The following is a 26,285-nucleotide window of genomic DNA, read 5'->3' on the forward strand; positions in this document are numbered from 1 at the left end:
TTTAGGATCTGTCTGATCCCTGTCCCCTTTCCCAGTGTGTGATCCCTGTCCCTTTCTCTGTGTCTGATCCCTGTCCTATTCTTAGTGTCTGATCACTGTCCTCTTCCTGAAGTCTGATCCCTGTCCCTTTCCCAGTGTCTGATCCCTTTCCCAGTGTCTGATCCCTTTCCCAGTGTCTGATCCCTGTCCCCAGTGTCTGATCCCTGTCCCCTTTCCCAGTGTCTGATCCCTTTCCCAGTGTCTGATCCCTTTCCCAGTGTCTGATCCCTGTCCCCAGTGTCTGATCCCTGTCCCTTTCTCTGTGTCTGATCCCTGTCCCCAGTGTCTGATCCCTGTCCCTTTCCCAGTGTCTGATCCCTGTCCCCAGTGTCTGATCCCTGTCCCCAGTGTCTGATCCCTGTCCCTTTCCCAGTGTCTGATCCCTTTCCCAGTGTCTGATCCCTGTCCTATTCTTAGTGTCTGATCACTGTCCCCTTCCTGGAGTCTGATCCCTGTCCCTTTCTCAGTGTCTGATCCCTTTCCCAGTGTCTGATCCCTGTTCCCAGTGTCTGATCCCTGTCCCTTTCTCAGTGTCTGATCCCTGTCCCCAGTGTCTGATCCCTGTCCCCTTTCCCAGTGTCTGATCCCTTTCCCAGTGTCTGATCCCTGTCCCCAGTGTCTGATCCCTGTTCCCAGTGTCTGATCCCTGTCCCTTTCTCTGTGTCTGATCCCTGTCCCCAGTGTCTGATCCCTGTCCCTTTCCCAGTGTCTGATCCCTGTCCCCAGTGTCTGATCCCTGTCCCCAGTGTCTGATCCCTGTCCCCTTTCCCAGTGTCTGATCCCTGTTCCCTTCCCCTCTGGATCCCTGCACACAATTCCCTCCTCCCAGGCCCCATTCTTATCCCCTTGTGGGAGTTCTCTCCCATAAGGAACCAGGCACAAATTTGGAATATTTAATGTACAGTTTAGCTACAAACTGGCAGCCTCTTAGGAATGTTGTTTCCAGGTCCTGGCAGAGCATTTTCCAGCCTGGCTGTGAGGGGAGGGCTGGGAATTCTGTGCAGGGAAAAAAGCACTTCCTGAGCTCCTGAATTTTTCATGGGTGCCCTACATGACAAAGTGCTGCTTGTAAATCCATCCATTATCCCTTATTTTCTCATCCATAATTAAACAGCCAAATCCTGTTCTCAGCCAACAAACAGGGAATTTACAGGGATGCTTCCTCCCAGCCCCTGGAGCAGCTCCTTCCTCCTCAGGCTTCTGCTGGGTGGTGACAAGGTCCCTTTGGGGATGGTTTTCCATGGCTGCAGCTGGAGAAATCCCTGGTGGAAGTGGCTGAAGGTGTTCCCAAGGCTCTGCCCTTCTCCCAGATCCTGTTCCCACTGTTCCTGCTTTCTGACTCCAATCCTGGTCCGGGGCTGCTCTTGGACTTCGGTTTTTGTGGATTTTTCCTGCTCCAGGAGCAGCCCTGGCTCAGCTCTGTCCAGCCAAGGCAGCCCAGGGTGCTGCCACATTCCTGTCACTGCTGTGCCATGGGATGGGAATTGGGCACTCCTCGTGTCCCCGAGGTCGGGTTTGGGTGGGAATTCATGAATGAGCTGGAAGGTGACAAATTCCAGTGCTGCCATTCCTTATTTGGAGAATCCTGATAGAAAAAGGCTCAGTGGGGGGAGGGGGGCTTGGGAAGCCCCTTGCCAAGAAGGTGGATGGAAAATGGAATTCAAGATGAATTTGTTTCAGTTGGAATGGCACTTCTGGGATATCCAAATCAAAGCAGCTTCCCAGAACTTCAGCCAAGGGTTTGACTGGGAAAATCCAACTGTGCCTGAAATCCCAGTGCCCTGGAGGGGCTTGGAGCTGTTCCTGGGGGTTCAGGGATTTGGGAGAGGTGGGATCCAGTCAGGGTCAGTCCAGAAGGGAGTGAGGAGCAGAGCAATGCCATGAGGTGCTCCCTGGAGGGCTCTTCTCCAGATCCTTCATCCCACATTTATTTTGGGATCAGGTTGCTGGGATTTTCCTGGTGGCTGCTTCCCTTCTTCTGGCATTCCTGTGCCAGCCCCAAACCCTGCCAGGGTTATTCCTGTAGATCCTGCTCATGGAAACAGCCCATGGTGCTCCTGCTCCCTTAGCAATAAATTTTGGAGGTAAAATTCCCAGCTGGAAATTCAAGAATCCCAGCCATTAATTACCCCAAGGAGCAAAATCCTCTCAGGGAGCCTCTGGATGACCAGTGTCCTCCATGGAATGTGGGAAACCAGGACAAACCTGCATCCCTGGACCTGGGAAAAATCACTGGGATATTTCCAGGAAGAGCCAAAGGTGGGATCTCCCCACCTGGTCTCGCTCCACTTTGCTCCTCTTCTGTCACATTTTCCTGCAGGAGATTGATGGAAAAAAGGGATTTGTGGCTGCAAACTTCCCTGGGTGTGCTCTGGGGCTGCTCCTGAGCTCAGGAAGAGCAGGAACCCTGCAGAGTGTGGAGATGATTCCTTTAAGGAGGATGTTCCTGCCTGGAATAACAATGGAGACGCTGAGAAACATGGGGAGGAGGGGAGGGAAAATCTTCTGAGGGCTTAAAACTGGAGTCAGACATGAAGCACGTTAACAGGGATGTGTTCAGACCCAGCCACGGAAACAGGAACTGTGGCTCCCAGAATTTCCATGAGCTAATGGATCATCACTGAGCTCTTGCAGGGGAGAAGGCAACAAAACCTCCAGAAACCACCACGGGTGGGAGAGGAACCATCACAAGAATTCCCATCAGGATGGGGTTGGGGTTGGGACTGGGGTTGGGTTTGGGGTTGGGATTGGGATTGAGACTGGGTTGGAATTGGGATTGGGGTTGGGATTGGGTTTGGTGTTGGGATTGGGACTGTGATTGGGATTGGGCTCTTCCCACCCAAATTGACACAAAACAAGGACAATTTTCCTGCTAAAAATTCCTGTTAATTGTCTCTAATTGCTGTCCTTGCTGCAGGCTCGGGGGAGGAGCAGGGAGAATGGACCATGGAATGTCCTTCACAGTTGGTGATTCCTGGGAATGATGAAGTGCTGGTCCTTGGAGGATCCTGTGGGACAGAGGAGCCTCTGGATGCTGGGAACGAAGGAATAGGGAGAGGTGCTTGGGTGACCTTGAGTGGGTAGAGGTGACTCCCAGAGCATTTCCTGGGTGTTTTCCTGCTCCTTGTGGGAACACAGCTGTGGGAGCTGGTCAGGAATGTGGTGGCTGGGCCACAAATCCCAGGAATGTGCTCTGGCCTGGGCTCCAGCCCTCTCCATACCAAGATGAGCTCTCCCATTCCCCAAAAACGCAGCTGCACTTCAGAAATCCTTTCTCAGAGCTGCTTCTGCTCCTGCTTTTCCTCCTGAAGCATTCCCATGGGATTTTTGTCATTTTTCCAGCCCTGGGGCCCTGCTGCCCAGCAGGGAAGACCCAGTGGTCCATCCCTGTGGAGCTCCAAGGAGATTATCCCTTGGGGTGGCAATTCCAGCTTTGTTTGATGGATTTGTGGTTGAGGTTGAATTTCCTGAGCTGCAGCTCAGCCAAACCCCCGCAGTCAATCCCACTTTGGATTTTCCCACCTTGTCCACAGGATTTCCATCTCCCGTGGGGATTCTTTATTCATTTTTCCATCAGGATTTTGGGGTTTTTGGGAGCTGATGGTTGGTGCCCATCCCTGCTCTCTGCTCCATCCAACAGCAAACAGGGGTGGGATGGACCTACTAGTGCCTTTTCCACTCTTTTCTCTTTTCCTTGGAACGTGCTCCAAGCCAGCATGGGGTTAATTACTGCAAATAATGGAGCTTCCCTTTTCCCTGGAAAATCCTGGGGCCCTCAGCAGAGCTGGGGCTGTGCTGGGAGTTTGAACTTTGGTTGTTTCTTCTCCTGAATCCCAAATAATCCTCACAGATTTTCCTGATTTTTAATATCTGTTTTTTTCTGGAAAAGGAACCCTTAATCCTGATGAGGTTTGGAATTGAAATCTCCTCCCATCCCTCTCCATCAGGGCTCAGGGCCCTTTTCCAGGCCCCTCAAACCCTCATCTCTCCCTGAGGGTGTTTCTTAAAATCCCCAGGTCTCTCACAGTGCTGGAGATGCAGCAGAGCAGCCCCTCAGTGCCTGGATCCAGGGGTGAAGCCACTGCTGACACATTTTGGGATGCACTTGGATGGAAATGGATTTTCTTGTTACACTTTGGAGCCAGTTAAAGTGGATCAGTAAAGGAAGAGTTGGAATCCCAGAATCCGGGACTGGCTTGGGTTGGAAGGAGCCTGAAGATCATTGAATTCCCACCCCTGCCATGGCAGGGACCCCTCCCACTGTCCCAGGCTGCTCCAGCCCCAGTGTCCAGCCTGGCCTTGGGCACTGCCAGGGATCCAGGGGCAGCCCCAGCTGCTCTGGGCACCCTGTGCCAGGGCTGCCCACCCTGCCAGGGAACAATTCCCATTCCCAATCTCCCATCCAGCCCTGCCCTCAGCAGTGGGAGCCATTCCCTGGGGCCTGTCCCTCTGTCCCTCTGTCCCCAGTCCCTGTCCATGCTTTTTCCAGGCTCCTTTCAGGCACTGGAAGGCCTCAATGAGGTCCCCCCAAAGCTTCTCCTCTCCAGGCTGAACAATCCCAAAACATCATGGAGGGGTTTCCAACACCTCTGTCAGCAAAGAGATCCCAGAACACCCCAGAGATCCCAGCACATCCTGGAGATCCCCATCCCAGGGGAGACAGGGATGCAGCTGAACAGGGCCATGGCACCACTCCCACCCCCTCTGGAGCTGTGTGAGGAACTGGTGGGAGAGGAGAAGGAGGGGTAAGGGATGAGGAAGAGCCCTGGGAAGGCTTTTCCTGGGATCTGCCCTCCCACTGGCAACGATGGCAAGGCAGGAATGACACAGCCTGGCCATTTCCACAAGACCAGCTTTAATATCAGTCAGGAGAACGAGGAGAAAGCACAGAATCCATGAATGGGAGAAGAAGGAAATTCCACAAATTCCCCCCAGAAATTAAAGAAATGAACGAACCCAACCCCACCCACTGCTCCCGGACTCTGCAGGCACAGCAGGGCTGGGATGATCCATAGGGATCCCTGTGGCTCCTCTCCAGGGATGCTCACCTTGGGCTGAGCTCGGGATTCAGCCCAACCTCACCCAGAGGATGTGGCCGGGGGAAGAATCCGGGAGCGCCGACTTTGGGATCTCTTTATTCTAAAACTCTCAGCTACGGCGCTGGGAATGGAGAATTCTGGGATGCTCCTTCTGGCACTGAAACCCAGGGACTGCAAAGAGGAACAGAGCTGAGAGAGGCAGCTGAGGAATCCTGGAGCCAGGAAAAGCCCTGGCATGCAGTGCTCGGGATATTTGGGATGCTTCCTTTGGGATTTGCTGCTGCTGCTGCTCAGGCTTGGACAATCCCAAAAAGTGTCCTGGCCCTCCATCCCGTGTGCAAAATCCCTCTCCAGCTCTCTTGGAGCCCCTTTAGGCATTGGAAGGGGCTCTGAGGTCTCTCTTCTCTGAGATTCCCTTTTCCAGCTGAACATTCCCAGCTCTCCCAGCCTGGGAGCTGCTTCCCAGGTTGGAGCCAAACCCCCAGGAGGAAAGGACAACAGGAGTCAGGTCCAAGGCGCCTCTCACTTTGGGCAGAGTATATTTAGAATTTATATTTTTATATTATTTTTATATTCTTTTAATGCATAGCGAGTTTTTCTTCTTCTTTTTTTTTTTTTTTATTTTTTAATAGATTTTTTTAATAATTTTTTTTCAGTTTTTTTTTCCAGTATTTTTTCCCAGTATTTTTTTTTTCCATCTATTTTTCCCCCCCCCCAGTGCAAACCTGAGCTGGGTCCCTGTTTTCCCTGTGCAGTTTTCCTTCCTCGGGATGGGCACTGTGGTGGGGAGGGGTCAGCAGGCGATTTCCTCCAGCGTCCCCAGCGGCGCCTGCAGGGGCACGGTCACAGTGTGGCTCAGGCTCTCCGAGTGGTTTGGCACTGGATCACAGGTGCTCTGCCATGGAAAAGCAGGGAATGGTTATCCCACTGATAGTACAGGATCAAATGTTTCTAAAATCATAAAATCATGGGGTATTCAGAGGAGCTGGAAAAAGGCTGGGCCTGGCAGGTGTCTGAAAAATCCCCTTGCCCAGGGTTTTTCTCCTGGGAAGCTGAGAAGCCTCAGAGAAAAAGGAAAACAATATTGTCTCATTTGCTTCTCCTGTGTTTTGATGCTTTAGAGTCAGTTTGGAGATTGTTTCATTGGGTTTCTGTGAGTTGTTTTCACTCTTTGGCCAATCAGGGCCCAGCTGTGTCAGGGCTCTAGAAAGAGTCACGAGTTCTCATTATTATCCTTTCAGCATTCAGTAAGTATCCTTTAGTATAGTATTATTTATTATTATTTATTATTTAGTAAGTATTCTTTAGTATAGTATTATTTTATATAATATAATATAAAATAATAAATTATTATATATAATATCATATAATTTATATAATATAATATAATATAATATATAATTCATATATAATATATCATATAATATATAATATATAATATATAATATAATATAATATAATATAATATATTATAATTATATATATTATATAATATATATTATAATTATATATATTATATAATATATAATATAATTTATATAATAGAATATATATTTATATAATATAAAATAATTATATATATGTGTGTGTGTGTAATATATTATTATATAATATAATATAAAATAATAAATTAGCCTTCAAGAACATGGAGTCAGATGCATCATTCCTGCCTTTGTCTGGGAACCCTGCAAATACAAGAGGGAGGCCCTGGGAAAATGTTAGGCTCCACTGGATCATGCAAAACCGCACCTGTATAATCATTTAATGGCCATGATAAATGATGTGACTGTTAAATGCCATGATTGTTGGGAATTGTGTCGCCCTTTTCTTCTTAAGTTTTTCTAAACCCCAGACTATTTTCACTGGCATCCGGTTCCATTTGCAGCTTGATTGGGGCAGAGGCATCTCCAATTATAATTTTAATAACCTGACACACGTGGGAAGAGCTCCAGCATCCCCAGGGCATTTCCCCTTTGTAAGAATGTGTCCCCTGTTGACAGTGACCAAATTATCCTTTGTCTCCTTAAAAAGGAAAAAAGCCCAGAGGTCTCTCTCCTCAATTAGGTGAAAAGACACCTCACAGGACCTTGGGGACTTCACCTCCAACTCAAGGATGGGCAATTGGACAGAGGCCAAAAGGTCCCACCTAGGTAATTCACTAGAAAAAGAAGAGAACAAAGACAATAATGGCTTTTGTGAGGTGTTTTACCAGGAGCAAGGACCTCTCGCCCTGGCTCAGTTTTTCTCTGTAAGAGCTTTGTTATTTTGCCTTTTATTAAAACTTTTTCTGTTCCCAACACTACCACAGAAGCCATCCTGCTGACTTTATGCCATCTGAGGTGGCTGAGCTATCTCAGGTGTGATATGAATCTCCAGGAGCTCACTGGACCTGGCTGGAGGAGACCCCTGTGTCAGCCCTCCTCTCCTTACCACGTTCTCCTCATGGCTCCCATCCTCTTCCTCTTTTCCAAGAAGGTCCAATAACTTCTCCTTGATCAGCTGCAAGAAGAGGGAGCCAGGGTTAGGGTGGGCAGAGGCTGCAGGGGTGGGGAGCACGGCGGGGCTGGGTTTGGGGCTGCATTCCAAAGGGCTGGGAGAAGGAGGGAGCCCCAAGGGCTGAGCCATGGAAAGGCTGGGAGAGCTGGGGGTGCTCAGCTGGAGAGGAGCAGCTCCAGGGAGAGCTCAGAGCCCTGCCAGGGCCTGAAGGGGCTCCAGGAGAGCTGGAGAGGGACTGGGGACAAGGATGGAGGGACAGGAGCCAGGGAATGGCTCCCACTGCCAGAGGGCAGGGCTGGATGGGAGATTGGGAATGGGAATTGTTCCCTGGCAGGGTGGGCAGGCCCTGGCACAGGGTGCCCAGAGCAGCTGGGGCTGCCCCTGGATCCCTGGCAGTGCCCAAGGCCAGGCTGGACACTGGGGCTGGAGCAGCCTGGGACAGTGGGAGGTGTCCCTGCCATGGCAGGGGTGGGAATTCAGTGATCCTTAAGGTCCCTTCCATCCAAACCATTCCAGGGTTCTCTTACAAGGAATAAAACTCATAAAAATTTCATTTTTGGGACACTTTTGAGGTTCAGGGAAAGCTCCATTTCCCTTCCCAGGCCCCTCATCTTCCTGCTGCTGCAGGATTTGGCTTCCAGGGAAATCCCATAAAACTTGGGAAGTGTTTTACTGGAAAGCTCCCACTGGGAGAAAAGAGAAATAAAACCAACATGAAGAAAGCTGAAACCCAAAAAAATGGGTCAGTTCCTAAGGAATGCAGATCCTGGTTGTGCAGGGAAGTGTGGTGGGAATTTGGGACCAGTAGGACAGAGCTCATCAGAAGATCACAAAAAAGCCTCTTTAGGTTCAATATTTCCCCCAGATTTGGCCAATCCATGAAAAAAAAAAAAATGTATCTGGTTGCTGTCATTCCCAGAATGTCTAAATATTTTAGATGAAAACTCAATTTTTTGAGGTGTTGACCCCTCCTATGTAAAACTCCGAGCAGAGGGGAAAAACTATGGATTTTTTTAAAATTTTAAGGTATTTAATTACTTTTTTCCTGGCTGGTGAGGGTTAAATATACGGGGTTGTGAAAATTCCCTTGCTGGGGCATCCCCAGGGAGCTTCTTTGAGGGGACAAAATAAATTTTAAATCCAAAGAAAAAGAAAAAAAAAAAGCAGAGCAAAACCCCCCACATTTGACAAATTTTATCAGCAGGTGTCGAAGAAAGAAGGAAAACAGAGAGGATAACCCCAAATTTGTGAGGTTTCTTATGGTCTACCTAAGAAAAATCCCCAAGAAATCCAGGAAAAGGCAAATGTAATGAAATATTTGGGTATCCAGGCCGAGCTCTAAACTCAGGCTTAGCTTTTGTTGATCTCTGAGCTTTAAGCCTGGAATTTTTTCATATTTTTTATTCCTGGTTAATGGCACCAATGCTGGAGCTGTCCAGGAAGGATTAGGATGGGGGCAATTGTCTGGAAATATAAAAATACATTTAAAAAAAAAGAAAATGAGAGGATTTGAAGTGAGTTCAGAGCTGGGATTGTGGGGTTCCCTTCCCTGGAACAGGACGTGTCCCCAGCCTGGATTGGGACTCATTAAATCAAATGGACAACAATAAATAAAATTGGCAACTCCCCCACCCCATGGCAATAAAACTCCCTGTTCCCACCCTGAGCTGGGGCTGTGTGAGAGCTGGATGAGGCAGGTTGGAAATACAGGATTTGGGGGGGGGCTCTGAGATCCCCAGGGAAAGGAAAATCCAGGGATGAGGGGAATCAGGAACGCCAAATCCAGGGATGAGGGGCGCCAGGATGGGAAATCTGGGGATGAGGGGCAGGAAAGGCAAATCTGGGGATGAGAGACATCAGAAATCCAGGGATGAGGAGGACCAGAAGTGGAAAATCCAAGGATGAGGGGCAAATCCAGGGATGAGGGGCACCAGAAATGGCAAATCCAGGGATGAGGGGTCATCAGGAGTGGCAAATCTGGGGAGGAGGGGCACCAGGAGTGGCAAAACCAGGGCTGAGGGTCTCCAGGGTGGGATGTCCTGGGCTGGGGGGCTGCAGGGTGGGATCTCCTGGGCTGGGGGGCTGCAGGGTGGGATGTCCTGGGCTGGGGGGCTGCAGGGTGGGATGTCCTGGGCTGGAAGGCCTTACCTCATACAGGTAGTCAAAGAGCTCCAGGATGGTGAGGATGCTGGCCCCGATGAACAGCCCCATCTGGCCACCAATGTCACCTGCAGGGGACAGCACCGTGAGGGCTCCCAGGCACTGCTGGGCCCTGCCTGGGAGCTGCCATCCTCCAAAATTGGGGACAATTCCCCCCGGAGCAGCAGGGTCTGCAATGGCATCGGTGGTGTCCTGGGAATGGGGCTGACCCCCAAATGGACACCCCCAAAATGGTTTTCCTGCTAATGGAGCCTGGAATCCTCCAGGCTGCATCCCAGGAATCCCAATTCCCACTCTGGGCAGGGTGCTGGGAAGAATGAATGGCTCTGGAGCCAAGGAGAAACCCCAGCCTGGCAAAAAGTGGGAAGGGATTCCCTTGCCTGGGATGGGGCTTGTCCCCAGCCTGGGTTGGGACACATGGAACCCACGGCCATGGGCAGCTCTCCCACCCCATGGGAATCAAATCCCTGCTCCCACCCTGCTGCCCTAGGTTTTTTGGGAAGCATCTCCTGGCCTCTGCTTGAGTGTCCTGGGGTGGAGGAAGAACCTGAGGAGAGGAGATTCCCAGGAATCTGCTGGGAAGGTGACTGGGACGTGGTGCTCAGGGAAGCAAATCCCATGGATTTTGCTGGAGAACAGCCCTGGATGGACCCCCAGGGCAAAGGCACCCATGGGTGGGGGGGAGGGGCCTTTTCCAGGGGTGTCCATGAGACACGGAGAGAGGAAAGAGGGCAGAAGTTTGGGATCAAGGAGAGAACCCTGAATGATCCCAGGAGTGTTCTGGGTTTACACAGGGGGATTCACCCGGGGGCTTTGAGCCTGGGAAAAAGATCCTGGGATGAGGCAGTTCCTGAAGCTCCGGAGCCCTGGGAATGAGGGTCCTATGAGGTGCAAACAGGGTTTGGGTCAGAGAGGCTCCAGCAGCCTCCTCTTCCTGCCTGGAATTCCTGGAAAAGCCCCAGGAGGTGCAGAAGGGCTCCTGAGGGGGCATTTGGCAGGGCCAGCCATGTGGGGTGACATGGGGACACCTCTGTGCCCCAGGGGTGACCCAGCTCCAGCTTCCCAAGGGGCTGAGCACCCCCAGCACTCCAGAGGGATCCAGGGAGGCTGGAGGGCTGAGGGAGGGCTCAGCCCCACCCCAAACCCGATGGGGACAACCCCAAATCTGCAGCTGGGACCCCACAGCTGGAGCTGATTTGGGGCTGAGCAGCTCAGGGTCTCCTGCAGCTCTTCCATGAGGCATCCAAAGGCTGAAAAGGTGGAATTGGAGCAGGGAAGAGGTGATGGGGAGGTTTTGGGATGTCCCCCACACCCACCCAACCCCAAATCTCCAAAAATGGGAGCTGGAAGCAAGCAGGCGTGAAGCAGCTCCAGAACCTTCCATGGGTCTCCTCCACCTCCTGCTGGAAAGGATGGATTTGGAGCAGGGAAGAGGTGATGGAGATGTGATTTTGGGACGTCCTCCACACACTGCCCAGGGGGTAGCACAGAGAGCACCCAGCCCCACAATCTCCCAAAAGTGGGAGCAGGCAGGGATGGAGCAGAACCTTCCATGGGTCTCCCTCAGCTCCTTCATGAGGCATCCAAAGGCCAAGAGCTCAGGCTCAGCTGGAAAGGATGGATTTGGAGCTGGGAATAGGTGATGTGAGATGGTTTTGGGATGTCCTCCACACCCTGCACCACAGAGGGCACCCAGCACCCACCCAGCCCCAAATCTCCAAAAAAGGGAGGAGGCAGGCATGGAGCAGCTCCAGAACCTTCCATGAACACACAGAGCATCCATGGGGACATCCCTGGGATGCCGTGGTGGGGTGAGGAAAGCAGACATGGGGCCTTGCTGTGGGTTTCAAGGCTGTGGATCCCTCCCAGCCTCTCTCTGTCCCTCCCAGACCAGTAGAAACCCCAAACTGGTCCCAGTCCCCCCTTACCAAGTAAGGCTGCCACTTCATAGGCTTTCTTCTGCTCAATGGTCTCATAGTTGAGTGCTTCAAAAAAAATGTCCAGCACGAGAATATTCTCTCTGTGGGAACAGGAAAAACATCAGCCCAGGAGCCACTGGTGGCTCAACCCTCTGGGATAAGGGAAAAATGGGATTTTGGGGCTTTATTCCCCTTGGTATGGATTGTTCCTCTCTCTGGGGTTCTCAGAACCCACAGAACTTGGAGCTGGTGCAGACCAGGAGCTCAGGGCACCCTGAGGGCTCTGGGAGCCTTTGGAGCACCTGGGAAAGGTTTCCCCAGAACTCGTCAGGATCCTGGATCTCACTTTGATGGGAACTCTTCTCTTGGATGGCAATTCCTGATTGTGAGGGTGGGCAGGCCCTGGCACAGGGTGCCCAGAGCAGCTGGGGCTGCCCCTGGATCCCTGGCAGTGTCCAAGGCCAGGCTGGACACTGGGGCTGGAGCAGCCTGGGGCAGTGGGAGGTGTCCCTGCCATGGCAGGGGTGGCACTGGGTGGGTTTAAGGTCCCTTCCCACCCAAACCATTCCATGATTCTGGGAAGAGAATCCAAGGGATCTGGAAGAACTCTCACTTCCCACACACAGCAATCACATGCCCAGGGCTGGGAGAGCTCCATGGCCTGGGGAGCTCAGCCCAGAGATACCAATCTCCAACAGGACCAGTAAAACTGGGAAACCTTGCACTTTTTTTGGTGGGACTGGAGGATTCGCATGAGGACAATCCTTGGGAAGGAACTCAGAGAAGAAATCTACTGAGAAGAAATCAGCCTCATCTCTCCCAGGTTTTCCCTCTGCTCTTCCCTGGAGGACATCCCTGTGCTGGGGATGGATTGGCCAGGACTGGGCATTTCTCAGACATTTCCCACCCAAAATCCAAAGGAATTCAGGTCCTCCCCACTCACGAGATGTATTTTTCCGACTTGTTGAACTTCTTCTCCAGGTACTTGGCCGAGGTCTTGCTGGGGATCTTGACCATGGAGAGCTCCTTGTTGTACCTGGTGAGGTTACAGGGGGTCCTGCAGATGCAGTAATTGCTGTCCTTCTCTGCCAGGAGACCTGCAGGGGGGCAGGCATGGAGCACACGGGGTCCCACGGAGCAGGGCAGGAGCAGGGCAGGAGCAGGGGTCATCCCTCCCACACAGGGGCCAAGGGGACATTTCTCACTCTGCACATTTCTCTCCCAGTTCATCCCAGTTCTCACCCCCTTGGAGAGGCCTCTTGCTGGAGGTGACACTGTCATTAACAACAGCTCGGAGAACTCGTGGCTGAATCCCTAAATCCAGGCTTGGAATGGGTCCCTCCCCCCAAACCCAGCCCCAGGGGGGCTCCCCTGATCCCGAGGGTTTCTGTGCTCAAGGAGCCCTTGGCCCCATGGAGAACCAGGAGAAACTTCATCCCAGCGTGCATCCAGCACTTCCCAGCAACCTGGGGCTAATCCCAGCCCCTCTCCAGGCTGCAATCCCCTGTTCCTGCCAGCCAGGAGGACCCCAGCCGCTGGAATTCCATGAACATTCCCTCCCTGGATCAGGGCTCTGGTACTCACTGAGCGCGGGCTCTGCGCATTCCTTGTACTGCTCCGGGGTGCAGAAGGGAGCATCCCCTGCAGGGACAGGACAAAGCCATCACAGGGGGACACCCAGGGACCCCCCTGCAGGCAGGTGACCCCGGCTGTCCCCAGCTCTGCCCACCACAGGGGCCTTGTCCTGCAGGAGCTGCTGGGAACAGCACCCAGGTGGGGTCTGATCATCCCAGAAGCCTTTTCCAACCTTAACCCGACCCAGATCTCTCTTCCATGGCTTGGCCTTATTTCACAGTGAATCCTGGAATATCCTGGGCTGGAAGGGACGCCCAGGATCATCCAGTCCCACCCCTGTCCGTGCCCAGACACCCCAACAATCCCACCCTGGGCATCCCTGGCAGTGCCAGCACCCTCTGGGGGAAGAACCTTTCCCTGATCTCCATCCCAAACCCCTGGCCCAGCTCCAGCCATTCCCTGGGTCCTGTCCCTGTCACAGGGAGCAGAGAAGGGAGCTGCCCCTTCTGTGCCCCTCCTGAGGACACTGAGCTCACTGAGCTCTGCCCTCAGCCCCCTCTGCTCCAGCTGAACATTCCAAGTGCCCTCAGCTGCTCCTCGTGTGGCCCCTCCAGACCCTTCCCCATCCTCGTGTCCCTCCTTTGGACCCTCTCGAGTTCCTTGATGTCTTTTTTATTTTGTGGTGCCCAAAGCTGCCCCAGAACTCTTGGTGAGGCAGGACAATCCCTCCCTGCCCCTCTGCTGTCCCTGATCCCCCAGGACAGGGATGGCCCTGCTGGCTCACATCCAGCCTTTCTCAAGGGCCACAGGCACCTTCTTCCCTCAGGTACCCTCAGTTCCTCCAGCCCAGCCCCAGGTGTCCTTGTCCCTGACCTGACATACGGACTGTCCCTCCAGCCCAGCCTTGAGTGTCCCCCAGGTGTCCTTATCCCTGACATGGCAAGTGGCCTGTCCCTCCAGTCCATCCCCAGGTGTCTCCAGCTGTCCTTGTCACTGATCTTGCACATGGCCTGTCCTTCCAGTCTATACCCCAACTGTCCCCCCAGGTGTCCCTGTCCTTAACTGTCCCTCCAGCCCATCCCCGGGTGTCCCTGCTGTCCCCAAGTGTTCCCACTGTTCCCAGGTGTCCCTGTCCCTGACTGCCATGTGACTCATCCCTCCATCCCATCCTCAGCTGTCCCCCTGTCCCCCCATCCCTGACTGCCATGTGACTCCTCCCTCCATCCTGTCCCCAGCTGTCCCCCCATCGCTGACCTGGCATGTGACTCATCCCTCCATCCCGTCCCCAGCTGTCCCCCTGTCCCCCCATCCCTGACTGCCATGTGACTCATCCCTCCATCCCGTCCCAGCTGTCCCCCCGTCCCTGACCTGGCATGTGACTCATCCCTCCATCCTGTCCCCAGCTGTCCCCCCATCCCTGACCTGCCATGTGACCCATCCCTCCATCCTGTCCCCAGCTGTCCCCCCGTCCCTGACCTGGCATGTGCACCATCCTGCAGTTGCAGTTCTCCACGATGTAGCGCGTCTCGCAGTCGATCCTGCAGGCGGTCACGCTGTACACCGGGAAAAACGCCAGGCCCAGCTCCGGGGAGCGGCACTCGCCCCACGGCGGGGGCAGGTACGTCAGCTGGGGACAGGGACAGGGACATCAGCTGGGGATGGGGACATCAGCTGGGGATGGGGACAGGGCATCAGCTGGGGACGGGGACATCAGCTGGGGACAGGGACAGGGACATCATCAGCTGGGGATGGGGACATCAGCTGGGGACGGGGACAGGACATCATCAGCTGGGGATGGGGACAGGGACATCATCAGCTGGGGACAGGGACATCAGCTGGGGACGGGGACAGGAACATCATCAGCTGGGGACGGGACATCAGCTGGGGACGGGGACATCAGCTGGGGACAGGGACAGGGACATCAGCTGGGGATGGGGACAGGGCATCAGCTGGGGATGGGGGCATCAGCTGGGGACAGGGACAGGACATCATCAGCTGGGGATGGGGACAGGACATCATCAGCTGGGGACAGGGACATCAGCTGGGGACGGGGTCAGGACATCATCAGCTGGGGACGGGGTCAGGACATCATCAGCTGGGGACGGGGGCATCAGCTGGGGACAGGGACAGGACATCAGCTGGGGACAGGGATGGCACAGGGACATCAGCTGGGAACAGGGATGGCACAGGGGGCAGCTGGGGACAGGGACAGGACATCAGCTGGGGAACAGGGACATCAGCTGGGGACGGGGACAGGACATCAGCTGGGGAGAGGGGCAGGACATCAGCTGGGGAGAGGGATGGCACAGGGGTCAGCTGGGGACAGGGACATCAGCTGGGGACAGGGATGGCACAGGGGGCAGCTGGGGACAGGGACAGGACATCAGCTGGGGACAGGGCCAGGGCCAGCAAGAGGGACAGGGACAGGGCAGGACATGTCCCCTGTCACAGGGCAGCCCCTGCAGTCCCTCAGGGCATCCCCCATCCCAGGAGCTCCCTGATTCCTGGGATAATTCACTTGGACAAGCTGTGCCAGTGCCACTGAGTGACACTCCCAGGTGACAATGAGCATCTCGGGAGTGGGAGCAGCTGTGGAGGGATCAGCTGGAATTTCTGCCTGGCAGACTCTGCTTTACAAACTGGAAGAGCTCCACTTCCATTCCCTGGAAATGTCTGGAGTTTTCCCCCAGCTGCGGCTCCCAGCCTGGCATGGGAATCCCTGGGCTTAAATCCAGGGGGAATCCTAAGGGCTCCCCTGAACCCCTTCCTGGCCAAATCAGGGCTGAAACCTCAGGAAAAGCCTTTCCATGCAAAGCCTCGATCCTGTGGAGCTGCTGAGCTCCTTTCAGAGCTGGATTCCTGCTCTTGTGGCCTTAGAGCTACTGGGAAAGGCACCCCAAGGAGCAGGAGCAGGATGGAGGGAGCAATCCCAGCCCTCAGCCTCGGGAAGAATTAATGGGAGAGACTTCATTGGGCTTGATCCCTCTCCCTGCAGCCCCTCCAGATCCTCCTTCTCCTCCTGAGGGGTTCCTGAGAGAATCCCTTTCCTTTCTGCCAGATTATCCCAGCTGGGGGTTGGTGGGAGGGATTGGGGCTGGATCAGCCCCAGGATGTGGAGCTGCTCCCTCCACCTAAGGAATGCAGGGTGACCCCAACACCTGGGAATGATTGGCATCTGATCCATGATTGGCATCTGATCCATGATTGGCATCTGATCCATGATTCAGAATGCTGAACAATTGCTTTATTAACACTACACTACATTACATTAATACTATATTATAACTATACTAAAGAGATACTAAATACTAAAGAAAAACCTGTGACTGAGACAGCCAGGACACAACTTTGACCCAACTGGCCAAGGAAACAAAACAACCCTCAGCAGAATCCAATTAAGAAATTATTTTGGGTAAACAATCTCCACAACACATTCCACGTGTGCCCAAACAGCAGGAGCAGTGAAGAGAGATAAGACTTGTTTCCTCTTCTTCCCTCTGTGCCTCTCACTGCCTTGCCCAGGAAAAATCCTGTGAGAGAGAATCATGTCTCTCTCTGTTCAGAGAATGTGAATGCCACATCCACTCTCCCCTGCTGCCCCCAAAGTGGGAACAAACCACAGCAAAGCAGCAGGAAAAGGCAGCAGGAACATCCCTGCCCTCACATCCCGCAGGATTTGTGCTCCCTGGCAGCTTCCCCAGGGCTCCTGCTCCTGCTCCTGTGTAGAGAAATCCAGCTCCAGCCTCTAATTGAGGGTGACAGGCTCCCAGCCTGGCCCTTTTGCAGTCATTAATAATTAATTAATGAATTAAACGCTTTTCCAGCCCTCCTGATCCCAGCTTTCTCCAGGATTACTGGGATCAGTTCCCAGCTGGCAGGTGCTAAAAGGGGAAGGAAAAAATGGATTTGACTCCTTGGAAGCTGGATGGATTCTGCTTGTCCCAAATGCCAGGAAAAGAGGGGATGAGCTTGGAAAACCTGGAGGGAAGAGATGCTGGGGCAGGGGAGGATCAGCTCCTGCCACAGTCCTTCCCTGGCCACATTCCTGCCTTTCCACACTGCTCCTGGCACGGAGCCTCCTGGGAGCTGCAGCATCTGCCCACAGCCAGGGGTCACTCCTTCAATTAACTGGAAGTGCTATCCCTGATTTCCCTGCCTGATTCATTTCCTCAAACAGGGAAACATGGTGGAGATGATCCCAGCAGAGGTCAGAGCAGTTTGATAAAATCCTGGAATATCCCAGGCTGGGAGGGGTCCCACAAGGACTGAGTCCCACCCCTGTTCCTGACCAGGATCCCAACAATCCCACCCTGGGCATGCCTGGAGTGTGTCCAAACCCTCCTGGAGCTCTGGCAGCCTCGGGGCCGGGAGCATTCACTGGGCAGTGCCAGCACCTCTGGGGAAGATCCTTTCCCTGCCCCATCTCCCTCCAGCTCTGGGATGGATCCAGCACCAGTTCCTGCCCACACCCCCTCACTGGCTGATGGCACCGAATTCCAGTGATCCCAAGGAAGGATCCAAGCCCTCCCTGAACATCCCACCTGGGCTGGGTTCCCAATGAAACCAGAACCAGAACCCTCCATTCCTTAAGGAAACCTCCTGCAGCAGCAGCAGCTTCTTGGAATTTCCATCCCAGGCAGCTCCAGCCCTTGTGGAATGCTGAGAAACCCAGAGCAGCCACGGCTGGCTGATCCCAGCTCCCAGTTAATGATGCTAGAACTGCTCCCACTTAATGGTGCTGGAATTGTCTGTTTGCATTTCCAGCTCCTTTCCCGTCCTGCCTGTTCCTTCCCATTTGCTCCCTTCCTGAGGAATTGGTTTTCAGGGATGAATTTGACCCTTCAGCCCCTGGGAGCTCCCTTGGGGCAGAGCTCGGGGGTATTACAGGGCCCATGAGTGTCCAGGGAAAACTGGGATTTTGGAGCTCCAGGATCCTTCTTTGCAAATCCAACAGGAACAGCAGCACTGAGACCTCCTGGAGATCCATAAAAATCCAGGGCAGCCCCTGCAGAGCCTCATCCCAGGTTTGCTCCCACTCCTGCTCCCCCTGGATGGGCTGGGCCTGTGGCTCAGGTGCAAAATCAGCCTTAAATCCCCAGTAATGTGGAATTATGGAATTCTAAAGGTTGGAAAAGCCCTCTGAGATAGAGTCCAGCTGTTCCCTCTAGGCCACCACTGCCCCTTGTTCTCAAATGTCACATCCACACGGATGAAACCCCTCAGGGATGGGGATTCCCCCTGCCTCAGGAAACTCTGCCTCTCCTCCTGCTCATTCCCTGGCACACCCAGGGGCAGCCAGACCATTCCCCCTCATTCTCCCAGAACATTCTGCCTGGATTTGTTGGATTCAATTCCCAGACTCTGGCAGAGGTGCCAGTTTGGGGGGTGGGGGGAATTGGACTCTGAAGTTTTCCTGTCCTCACTTTTCCACCTATTTATAAAATCCTCTTTTCCACAGGGTGCAGGGGGGGCAGGAAGCCCAAACCATTCCCTCATCCTCAGACCTGATGGCTCTTCCTGACTTCCCTTCCCACTCTCTGCCTCTTCCAGGCTCTGCCTCACTTCCATCCCTTCCCTCATTTTCCCATTTTCCTTTGCATCCATTCCTGATTCCCTCCCAACCCTGTTTTCCAACTAAAACCCCTCTCCTGCCCTACAAATTCAAAGTTTTCTTCCATCTCTTGCTTCTAACTGCTCCTGTGCCATGAAGGTTCTGTGGGAATGGTTTTATGGGATCTCCTTGTTGATTTAATTCAGAATTTAAGGATAAATTGGAGGGAATCCACTGGGAGAGTTTGTGGGATAGAGGGGAACAAAGAAATCAGGGGGTGATTCCAGGAGGGGTCAGACCATGGGTGGGAGAAAATGCTTGGAGCAAGGCTTAGGAAATGTGAATCCATGGAATTATGGAATGGTTTGGGCTGGGAGGGACATTAAAACTCATCCAATTCCAACCCCAGGGACACCTCCCACTGTCCCAGGGTGCTCCAAGCCCTGTTCAGCCTGTCCTGGGACAATTCCAGGGATTCAGGGGCAGCCACACCTGCTCTGGGAAATCCATTCCAGGGCCTGCCCACCTTCACAGCTGGGAATTCCTTCCCAGTGCCCCATCATCCCTGCAGTGGGAGGGACAGGGACAGGGCAGGCAGGGATGGGACCTTGGGAAGGAATTCCCTGGACACTCACTCCCTGTGTCCTAGCACCCCATCCCTTGTAAAATGACACCTCAAACATGGGGGGAAATGTTCTTTAATTCCTCCTAATTCCCAAACCCCAGTGTTTCCACCCTGACTGGGTTTCCAAGCATCACTGCCAGCCCTGAATCCCATTTTCCTGCCTCTCTAATCCCACTCTGGGTCTGCAGGTCTGTACTTCTGCTCTCTATCCCATAAAACCTTTGGAGGGGATCAGTCTCCAGAGCCCCATCCAACAACATTGTTCCTGCTCAGAACCCCGGATTCACTGAAGCCTCTGCAATTTTTTATGGCCAACCTGGCAGGAATTGCCCTTTTCCAGGTGCTTCCCATCTTCCCTGAATGCCCTGTGCAGCCCTGTTGGGAAGTCTGATCCCATTCCTGATGGGAGAGGTTTGGGTGATGCTGAGGTGCTGCAAAAACCAGCCTGGAAAAGGGGAAGGAAGGAGGAATTTCTCTTTCTCCATGGGATCAGCCCTTCAAAGTACGGATTTTAGTGTGTCTGTCCAAGCCTTGGTGCCATGGTCAGGGAAAAGGGGAATATTGCAGGGAGAGTGCAGCTTCCCAAGGTCTGGAAGGGGAGATTCAGAAAAGTGAATCACCCTTTCCTCACCAAAAAGTGCCAGGAAAGGGGAAAATGGAAAGGGATCCATCCAAAGCCAGCAGTGGTGGGAGCTGAAGGGCAATTCCCAATTCCAGGGGTCCTGACCTCCCTTGGGATCCCTCTGGAGGTGATGGAGCCTTCCCTGTGCCAGCTCCTGCCAGCTCCCATTCATGAGCACACAAACCTCATCCATCCACTCAGGAACTGCCATGGAAAGGCTCCCAAGGACCCCAGAGCACCCCTGGGGAGGCACAGGGGGTTCAGCTGGGATGGGACTGTGGGGGCTCATCCCATGGGAAATGGGGTGAAAGCCCCAGGGCAGCAGCCCCAGGCTCGCCTCTCCATGAACCCCTCCAGCTCCTTTCCCTCTGCCCTCGGGCAGGGAGGGGATTCAGGGAGGATTTTCCATCCAGACCCTCCTGTTCTCCTTCCATCATCCATCGTGTACTGGCTCCTGCTTCCCTCAGAGAGCTCAGCCCTGGCTGCCCTGAGCTTCAGGGATTGCTCCAGTCTGGGATTTCATGGAAGCCTGGAATGGTTTGGGTGGGAAGGAACCTTAAACCCACCCAGTGCCACCCCTGCCATGGCAGGGACACCTCCCACTGTCCCAGGCTGCTCCAGCCCCAGTGTCCAGCCTGGCCTTGGGCACTGCCAGGGATCCAGGGGCAGCCCCAGCTGCTCTGGGCACCCTGTGCCAGGGCCTGCCCACCCTGCCAGGGAACAATTCCCATTCCCAATCTCCCATCCAGCCCTGCCCTCTGCAGTGGGAGCCATTCCCTGTGCCCTGCCTCTCCAGCCCTTTTCCCTCTCCAGAAAATATTCCCTCTCCATTTTCCTGCAGTCCCTTCAGGTCCTGGAAGGTCCCAGTTTGGTCACCCTTGGTGGCTCCTCCAGGATGAACAATCCCACTTTTTTTTAACCAGGAAACGTCTCCCTTGGCCACGTGTCCAGAAGCAGCTTGGCCTCTTTAACCCACCCACCACATTTTATGGACAAACCTCCTGCTGGAATTGCTTTCTCAGGAGTTTTTGCTGCTGACTCAGCATTTCTACCCTGCCACTGCCAGGTCCCTCCCAAGGTCACTCCTGCATTAACTCCCAAGGTGGGAAATGCATCCCAGAAGTGTCTCCTTGCAGGAACCACAGGGCTTAGCCACTGCAGGAGGAGGAGCAAAGCTGATTTAATTCCCATTTTTCCAGCCTGAGAGTGAAGGGAGATTTTTTTTCCACCCTCATTGTGAAGGGAGATTTTTAATGAGATGCCAACCACGGACCAGAGCTGGCTCTGGACAAGGGGATTTTGGGAAGCTCTGGGTGGAAAGCCAGGATTTATGCCCTGCTCCCAAGATGTGAATTGTCACTGGTGCTGAGCAGCTGCAGCCCTGGGAAGGCAGAAAATCAGGGAGCAAAGCCCAGGGAATGTCTGATTTCCAGAGTGGGGTGGGGAAAGAAGGGAGGGATTTGAGCAGGGCCACAGGAAATGTTTCCAGAGCCAGGAATTTCCAGACCCCAGATTCTGTCCCACAGCTCCCACCATCCCAAATCTTCCCCACTCTACACTTTTTATTCCCAGCAAAAGAGCTTTTAACTCCCCGAGGCTGCTCTGAGCTGGAAGATGGGAAATCAGCTCCACTTTCTCTTTATTCCTGTTTTTTTTCCAGCTGCAGGATCATTTATTTTATGGCCCAGGATGTAAAACTCTGGGTTCAGGACCCCAAAAACTGCCTGAGCTCAGTCCCTGGGGGATTTTACTGGAGCTGTTCCACCTTTTGCTCTGGTTTATTAAAGGAGCAGCACAGACAGAGAGATTTAGTTGGAAAAACACAGACTAAATCAGGGATTGGGATAATAGCTGCACATTGGGAAGGTGGGGGAAGCCCAAGGTCCCTGAGCACTAATAATTAATTAGAGGAAGTTATTAATGGCTGTAATTAGGCTAAAAATTACTTTCTGAGAAGAGGGATTGGGGTGGGAGCTGCATGCTGGAGATCCCTCCAGCTCTCCTGAGATAAGGCTTTGGAGCCTTCAGATGATTTTAAACCGGTCAGAAAATCCCAGGAATGAACCCTTCCCTCTCCCAAAACTCTGGCACAACCCCTGGAAAAAGGGAGACCCTGGAGCTGAGAGTCCCTAAATCTGTTCTGCTGTCTTCTACATCTCCCATGTGGAAGGGGGGATCTGGGGAGGAATGTTTTCCCCTCTCTCTCACCTGGATGATGTTGGTTGGAATTCTCATTTTTCAATAGAAATATTGGAACAGGCAGTGCTGGCAAGGGGGTGGGGAATTCCATTGCTTCCAGCAGCTGCAGCAAAGCCTTGAATTTGCACCAATTTCACCCAAAGTCCTTGAGATCCTCTCTGCAGGTTCCAGCTCCCAGCCCTGCTCCCAAATCTCATCCAGGATGGGATTTTTAAGGAAGGCAAATCTTTTCAATCACTGCAGGAGCTGCCAGGTGGGTCTGACTTGAGGAGCTGTTCCCAAAATCTGTGAGCATCAGGAACCACATGATGCCCTGTCCAGCCCTTTCCAGCCCTTTCCATCCCTGCCCATCCATCCGTCCGTCATCCATCCATCCATCCATCCATCCATCCATCCATCCATCCATCCATCCATCATCCATCCATCCATCCATCCATCCATCCATCCATCCATCCATCCATCATCCATCCATCCATCATCCATCCATCATCCATCCATCCATCCATCCATCCCTCCGTCCATCCATCCATCCATCCATCCATCCATCCATCCATCCATCCATCCAAACATCATCCATCCATCCATCCATCCATCCAAACATCATCCATCCATCCATCCATCCATCCATCCATCCATCCATCCATCCATCCATCCATCATCCATCCATCCATCCATCCATCCATCCATCCATCTGGAAGTGTCACTGCTGGGATTCACAGAAGATGATGATTCCCAGGTGTCCCAGGGGAGTTTGTCATCAATCATGTGGATATTTTGGTGTCACCTGAAAGATTCCTGCTGTTCTCCTTCAGGGAACTCTGTCCTCCTGCCTCTTTTTATATCCTTGGAATGTGTTTCTTCTGGGAAAACCCCAGTGGGCTGAACAGGTCCCAACACTCAGAGCTGCCACAGCTCAGCTCCAACCATGGAACAGCAAAGCAGGGAAGCCACCAGGGATGAAATCTGTCCTGGAGATGGAATTACTGAGGGACTTTAGGGAACTGTGGGAATGCAGGACTGGGGAATAACCATGGGAGATAACCTGGAAAAGCTGCCCTCATCCCAAGAAATCTGGAGCAAGGCATCAAAAACCTGTTAATGCTGGAGCTGCATCTCAAGGGGCATCAATTACAGAGAAGGAACCTCTCCCAGGAAGCCCCGGAGGAACCCTGGTGGGGAACAGGAATCTGGGACTTACCCTTTGCTCCTGGGTGGCCACAAAGGTCTGGAATCCAGGGGCCACCCCAAACCCCAGCTCCTGCACGAAGGGAGGCTCGGACTGGCTGTGGATCTGCACCTTGACTCCGGCCTCGAACGTCGTCTCCTCTGGAAGGGAAGGGGGAGGTTAAGGAGCTCAAGAACAGCTGGAATGTTCCCACCTGGATGATGGGATCCCTGGTAACTGAGGGAAGAGATCCAGCAGCAGGATTTGCCAGGAGCAGACCACTCCTGGGCCTCATCCCAAATCACCTCCCATGGGCACCAGGAGCATTCCCAGATCCTGATTCCCCCCCGGAACAGCAGCTCCAGCCTGCTCTGAACTTCCAAGGAAGAGAAACCAGGAGAAAACCTCCCCTTTCCAGCTGGAATTTGTTTCCAGGACACTTTGGTGACATTCCCACATCACCAAACCAAACCCAAGCTGTTCTCACTCTCCAGGAGGGCTCCAGTATTGAGGATTCAGGAATTCATGGATGCTCCTCTGCTGTCCCATCCCTGGCACAGCCCAAGGCCACTTGGGAATATTGGTCATGATATGACATTAAAAATGGCCTAAATTTCAAGGAATTTTGGGTTTGGCAGCTGCTCCAAGCTGGAAAAGCCTTTTGGGCTGGGACACATCAGAGCTCGGGGTGATGGGAGGTCCCCACATCCCAAATCCATGTGGAGTAACTCGAGGTCAGTCCCTCTGTTCCAGTAAAAGGAGTGGACAAAAGTCACAGAGTGGCTTTGGAAGCAGAACTGATGAGCTCAGATCAGCCCCGTGGCCTCCTGTCCCCACACACTGGGGGTGTCACCTCCTGTCCTGGGGACTCCTGCTGCTCTCACATCCCAGCAAACCCCAGACTCCATCTGGGAATAAGGCCTGACAGAGGAAGTTGTTAACAAGGCCCAATTTGACCTAAACCTGGAATATTCCTGGATCTGGATCCACGCTGGTGGCCAGCAGTGCCACCTCCACATCTGAGGAGTTTCTTTGGAGGATGAATCATTCCTCAGCCTCCCACTATTCCGTAGCATTTCCCTACGATTTCATTGTGCATTTCAATTTCTGACAGCCCTGGGAGAACCTCGGGAGCAGGGAATCCCAGCCATTCCCAGCTCTGGAGCTGCTTCTCCAGGGTCTGCACAAAGAGGGGTGGGAGGACACGGGCAGGGGACAAAGGGACACTGCCAGGGATCCAGGGGCAGCCCCAGCTGCTCTGGGCACCCTGTGCCAGGGCCTGCCCACCCTCCCAGCCAGGAATTCCTTTCCAAAATTCCACCTTAACAGACCCTGCTCACCCAGGAGCTGCCAAGGCAAACAAAGTGAGATCCCACAGGTGGGATGGGTTAGGTCAGGATTTGCCAGGACAAACAGGAGCATCCCAGTGCTCGGATCCCCTCCCTTCCAGCCCCTCCAAGGTGTCAGCTCAGCAAAGCCAAGGGCTGATCCAGGAGTTTGGAATTCTGGAGACCCCACTGCTGTCACCTGCTAGGAAAACCCCAGCCCCAATCCACACATTCCCACAGGTTTTGGGAACAAACCCCTGCCAGCTCTTCCCAAATGACTTTGGTGATGGAGAACATCCCAACCCCATCCCAACTCCATCCCAACCTCATCCCAACTCCATCCCAACCCCATCCCAATCCCACCTCCCCAGCCCCACAGCACCCCAGGGTCTGCCCCAGCTGCCCAAACCCCAGCCCAGGCCAGGCTCAAGCCCTTCCCAAGCTCCCCCAGCCCCTCCAGCCCCCATTCCCATCCCGTTTTCCCGCTCCTCCCGGTCCCTCCCGCCCCCACGGCTCTGCTGGGTGTTGATCCCCTTCCAGCACTCCCGAGGAGATTCCATCTGCTTGCCTCAGTAATTCTCTGACACCTCAGATGAAAAAATTCCTATTTAGTTTAATTTGTTGGGCAACAGGCATTTTCCCAAAATATTTTCCATCCAAAACTCCTCTGCCCATTTCTGCACCTGCCCCAGCTCTGATTCCATGGATTTCCCAAGCCCAGGGGTCTGTCCTTGGGTAAATCCCTGTCCATCCATACCAAGGTCCAGCCTGCAGGTATCCAAATTAATCTTAAAACCAGCAGGAGTTGGAATTTTAAATGGGAAATCCTGACATGAAGCCAGTGCTGCCCATGGAAAGGGAGGGAAGGGCCACAGCATGGAAAAAACCTTGGGATTAAACCCCAAAATTGCAGAATTCCATCAGTGATGATACCCAGGAAAACAAAATAAACAGGATTTTCTTAGAGGAGCTGCCAACCCCAGGCAGATTTCCTTGTTTCTCCTGCACAAGGATGAAACCAAAAACATGGAATTGGCTTGGAAAAATTATCCCTTCTCATAAAAAAATCGATTCCTTCCAAAATTCCTGTTTGCTGCTAGGAGAGGCAAATTAAAAGCCCAGCTTGGATGGAAATGCCTGGATCAGAACTCATGAACTGCATCCTAAATATTCCACACCCGTGCTGGGATCCAGGAGCTTTAGTGGGGATCAAATATTTCTTGGAATTGTGGGAAAAGGGAGGGCCCAGCAGCACCAAAAATCTGGGTCTGGGGCCATTCATTTTCGAAGGAATTTTCCCTGGACACAACAAATCCCAAAGGGTTCTGTGGCAACCCCTGGCACTGGAGAGGGCTCTGAATGTACCAGGGAAAAATCCTAGCCATGATTTTATTCATATTTCCACTTATAGGAAATTTTGACAATTTGACTTTTTTTTCCAATTTGACAGATTTTTTTTTCCCAATTTTTTCCAATTTTAGCAAAATTTGGAATGGCTTTTTCTGGGAATTTCTCCTGGACCTTTGGGGCTGAGCCACTGCTCTTCCTATTTTTTATAAACACCCAT

At 53.1% G+C, this 26,285-nt stretch overlaps 1 protein-coding gene across 1 annotated transcript in view; it reads right to left on the bottom strand.

Moving 5' to 3' along the window:
* Positions 1 to 5,614: 5,614 nt before the first annotated feature.
* The window catches only part of LOC311163387 (acid-sensing ion channel 2), a gene marked incomplete at its 5' end in the record, with an annotated part of 448,288 nt that continues 427,617 nt past the window's right edge, over positions 5,615 to 26,285 (bottom strand). Inside the window, 8 exons of the mRNA XM_084222224.1 lie at positions 5,615 to 5,973; positions 7,509 to 7,577; positions 9,723 to 9,802; positions 11,663 to 11,754; positions 12,597 to 12,750; positions 13,238 to 13,294; positions 14,705 to 14,855; positions 23,424 to 23,551. Coding sequence (XP_084078350.1) covers positions 5,872 to 5,973; positions 7,509 to 7,577; positions 9,723 to 9,802; positions 11,663 to 11,754; positions 12,597 to 12,750; positions 13,238 to 13,294; positions 14,705 to 14,855; positions 23,424 to 23,551 — 833 coding nt within the window. The 3' untranslated portion in view covers positions 5,615 to 5,871. The remainder of the gene's footprint in view (positions 5,974 to 7,508; positions 7,578 to 9,722; positions 9,803 to 11,662; positions 11,755 to 12,596; positions 12,751 to 13,237; positions 13,295 to 14,704; positions 14,856 to 23,423; positions 23,552 to 26,285) is intronic.

Source organism: Fringilla coelebs, assembly GCF_963513975.1.
Source record: "Fringilla coelebs genome assembly, chromosome: 27".
Taxonomy (NCBI): Eukaryota; Metazoa; Chordata; class Aves; order Passeriformes; family Fringillidae; genus Fringilla; species Fringilla coelebs.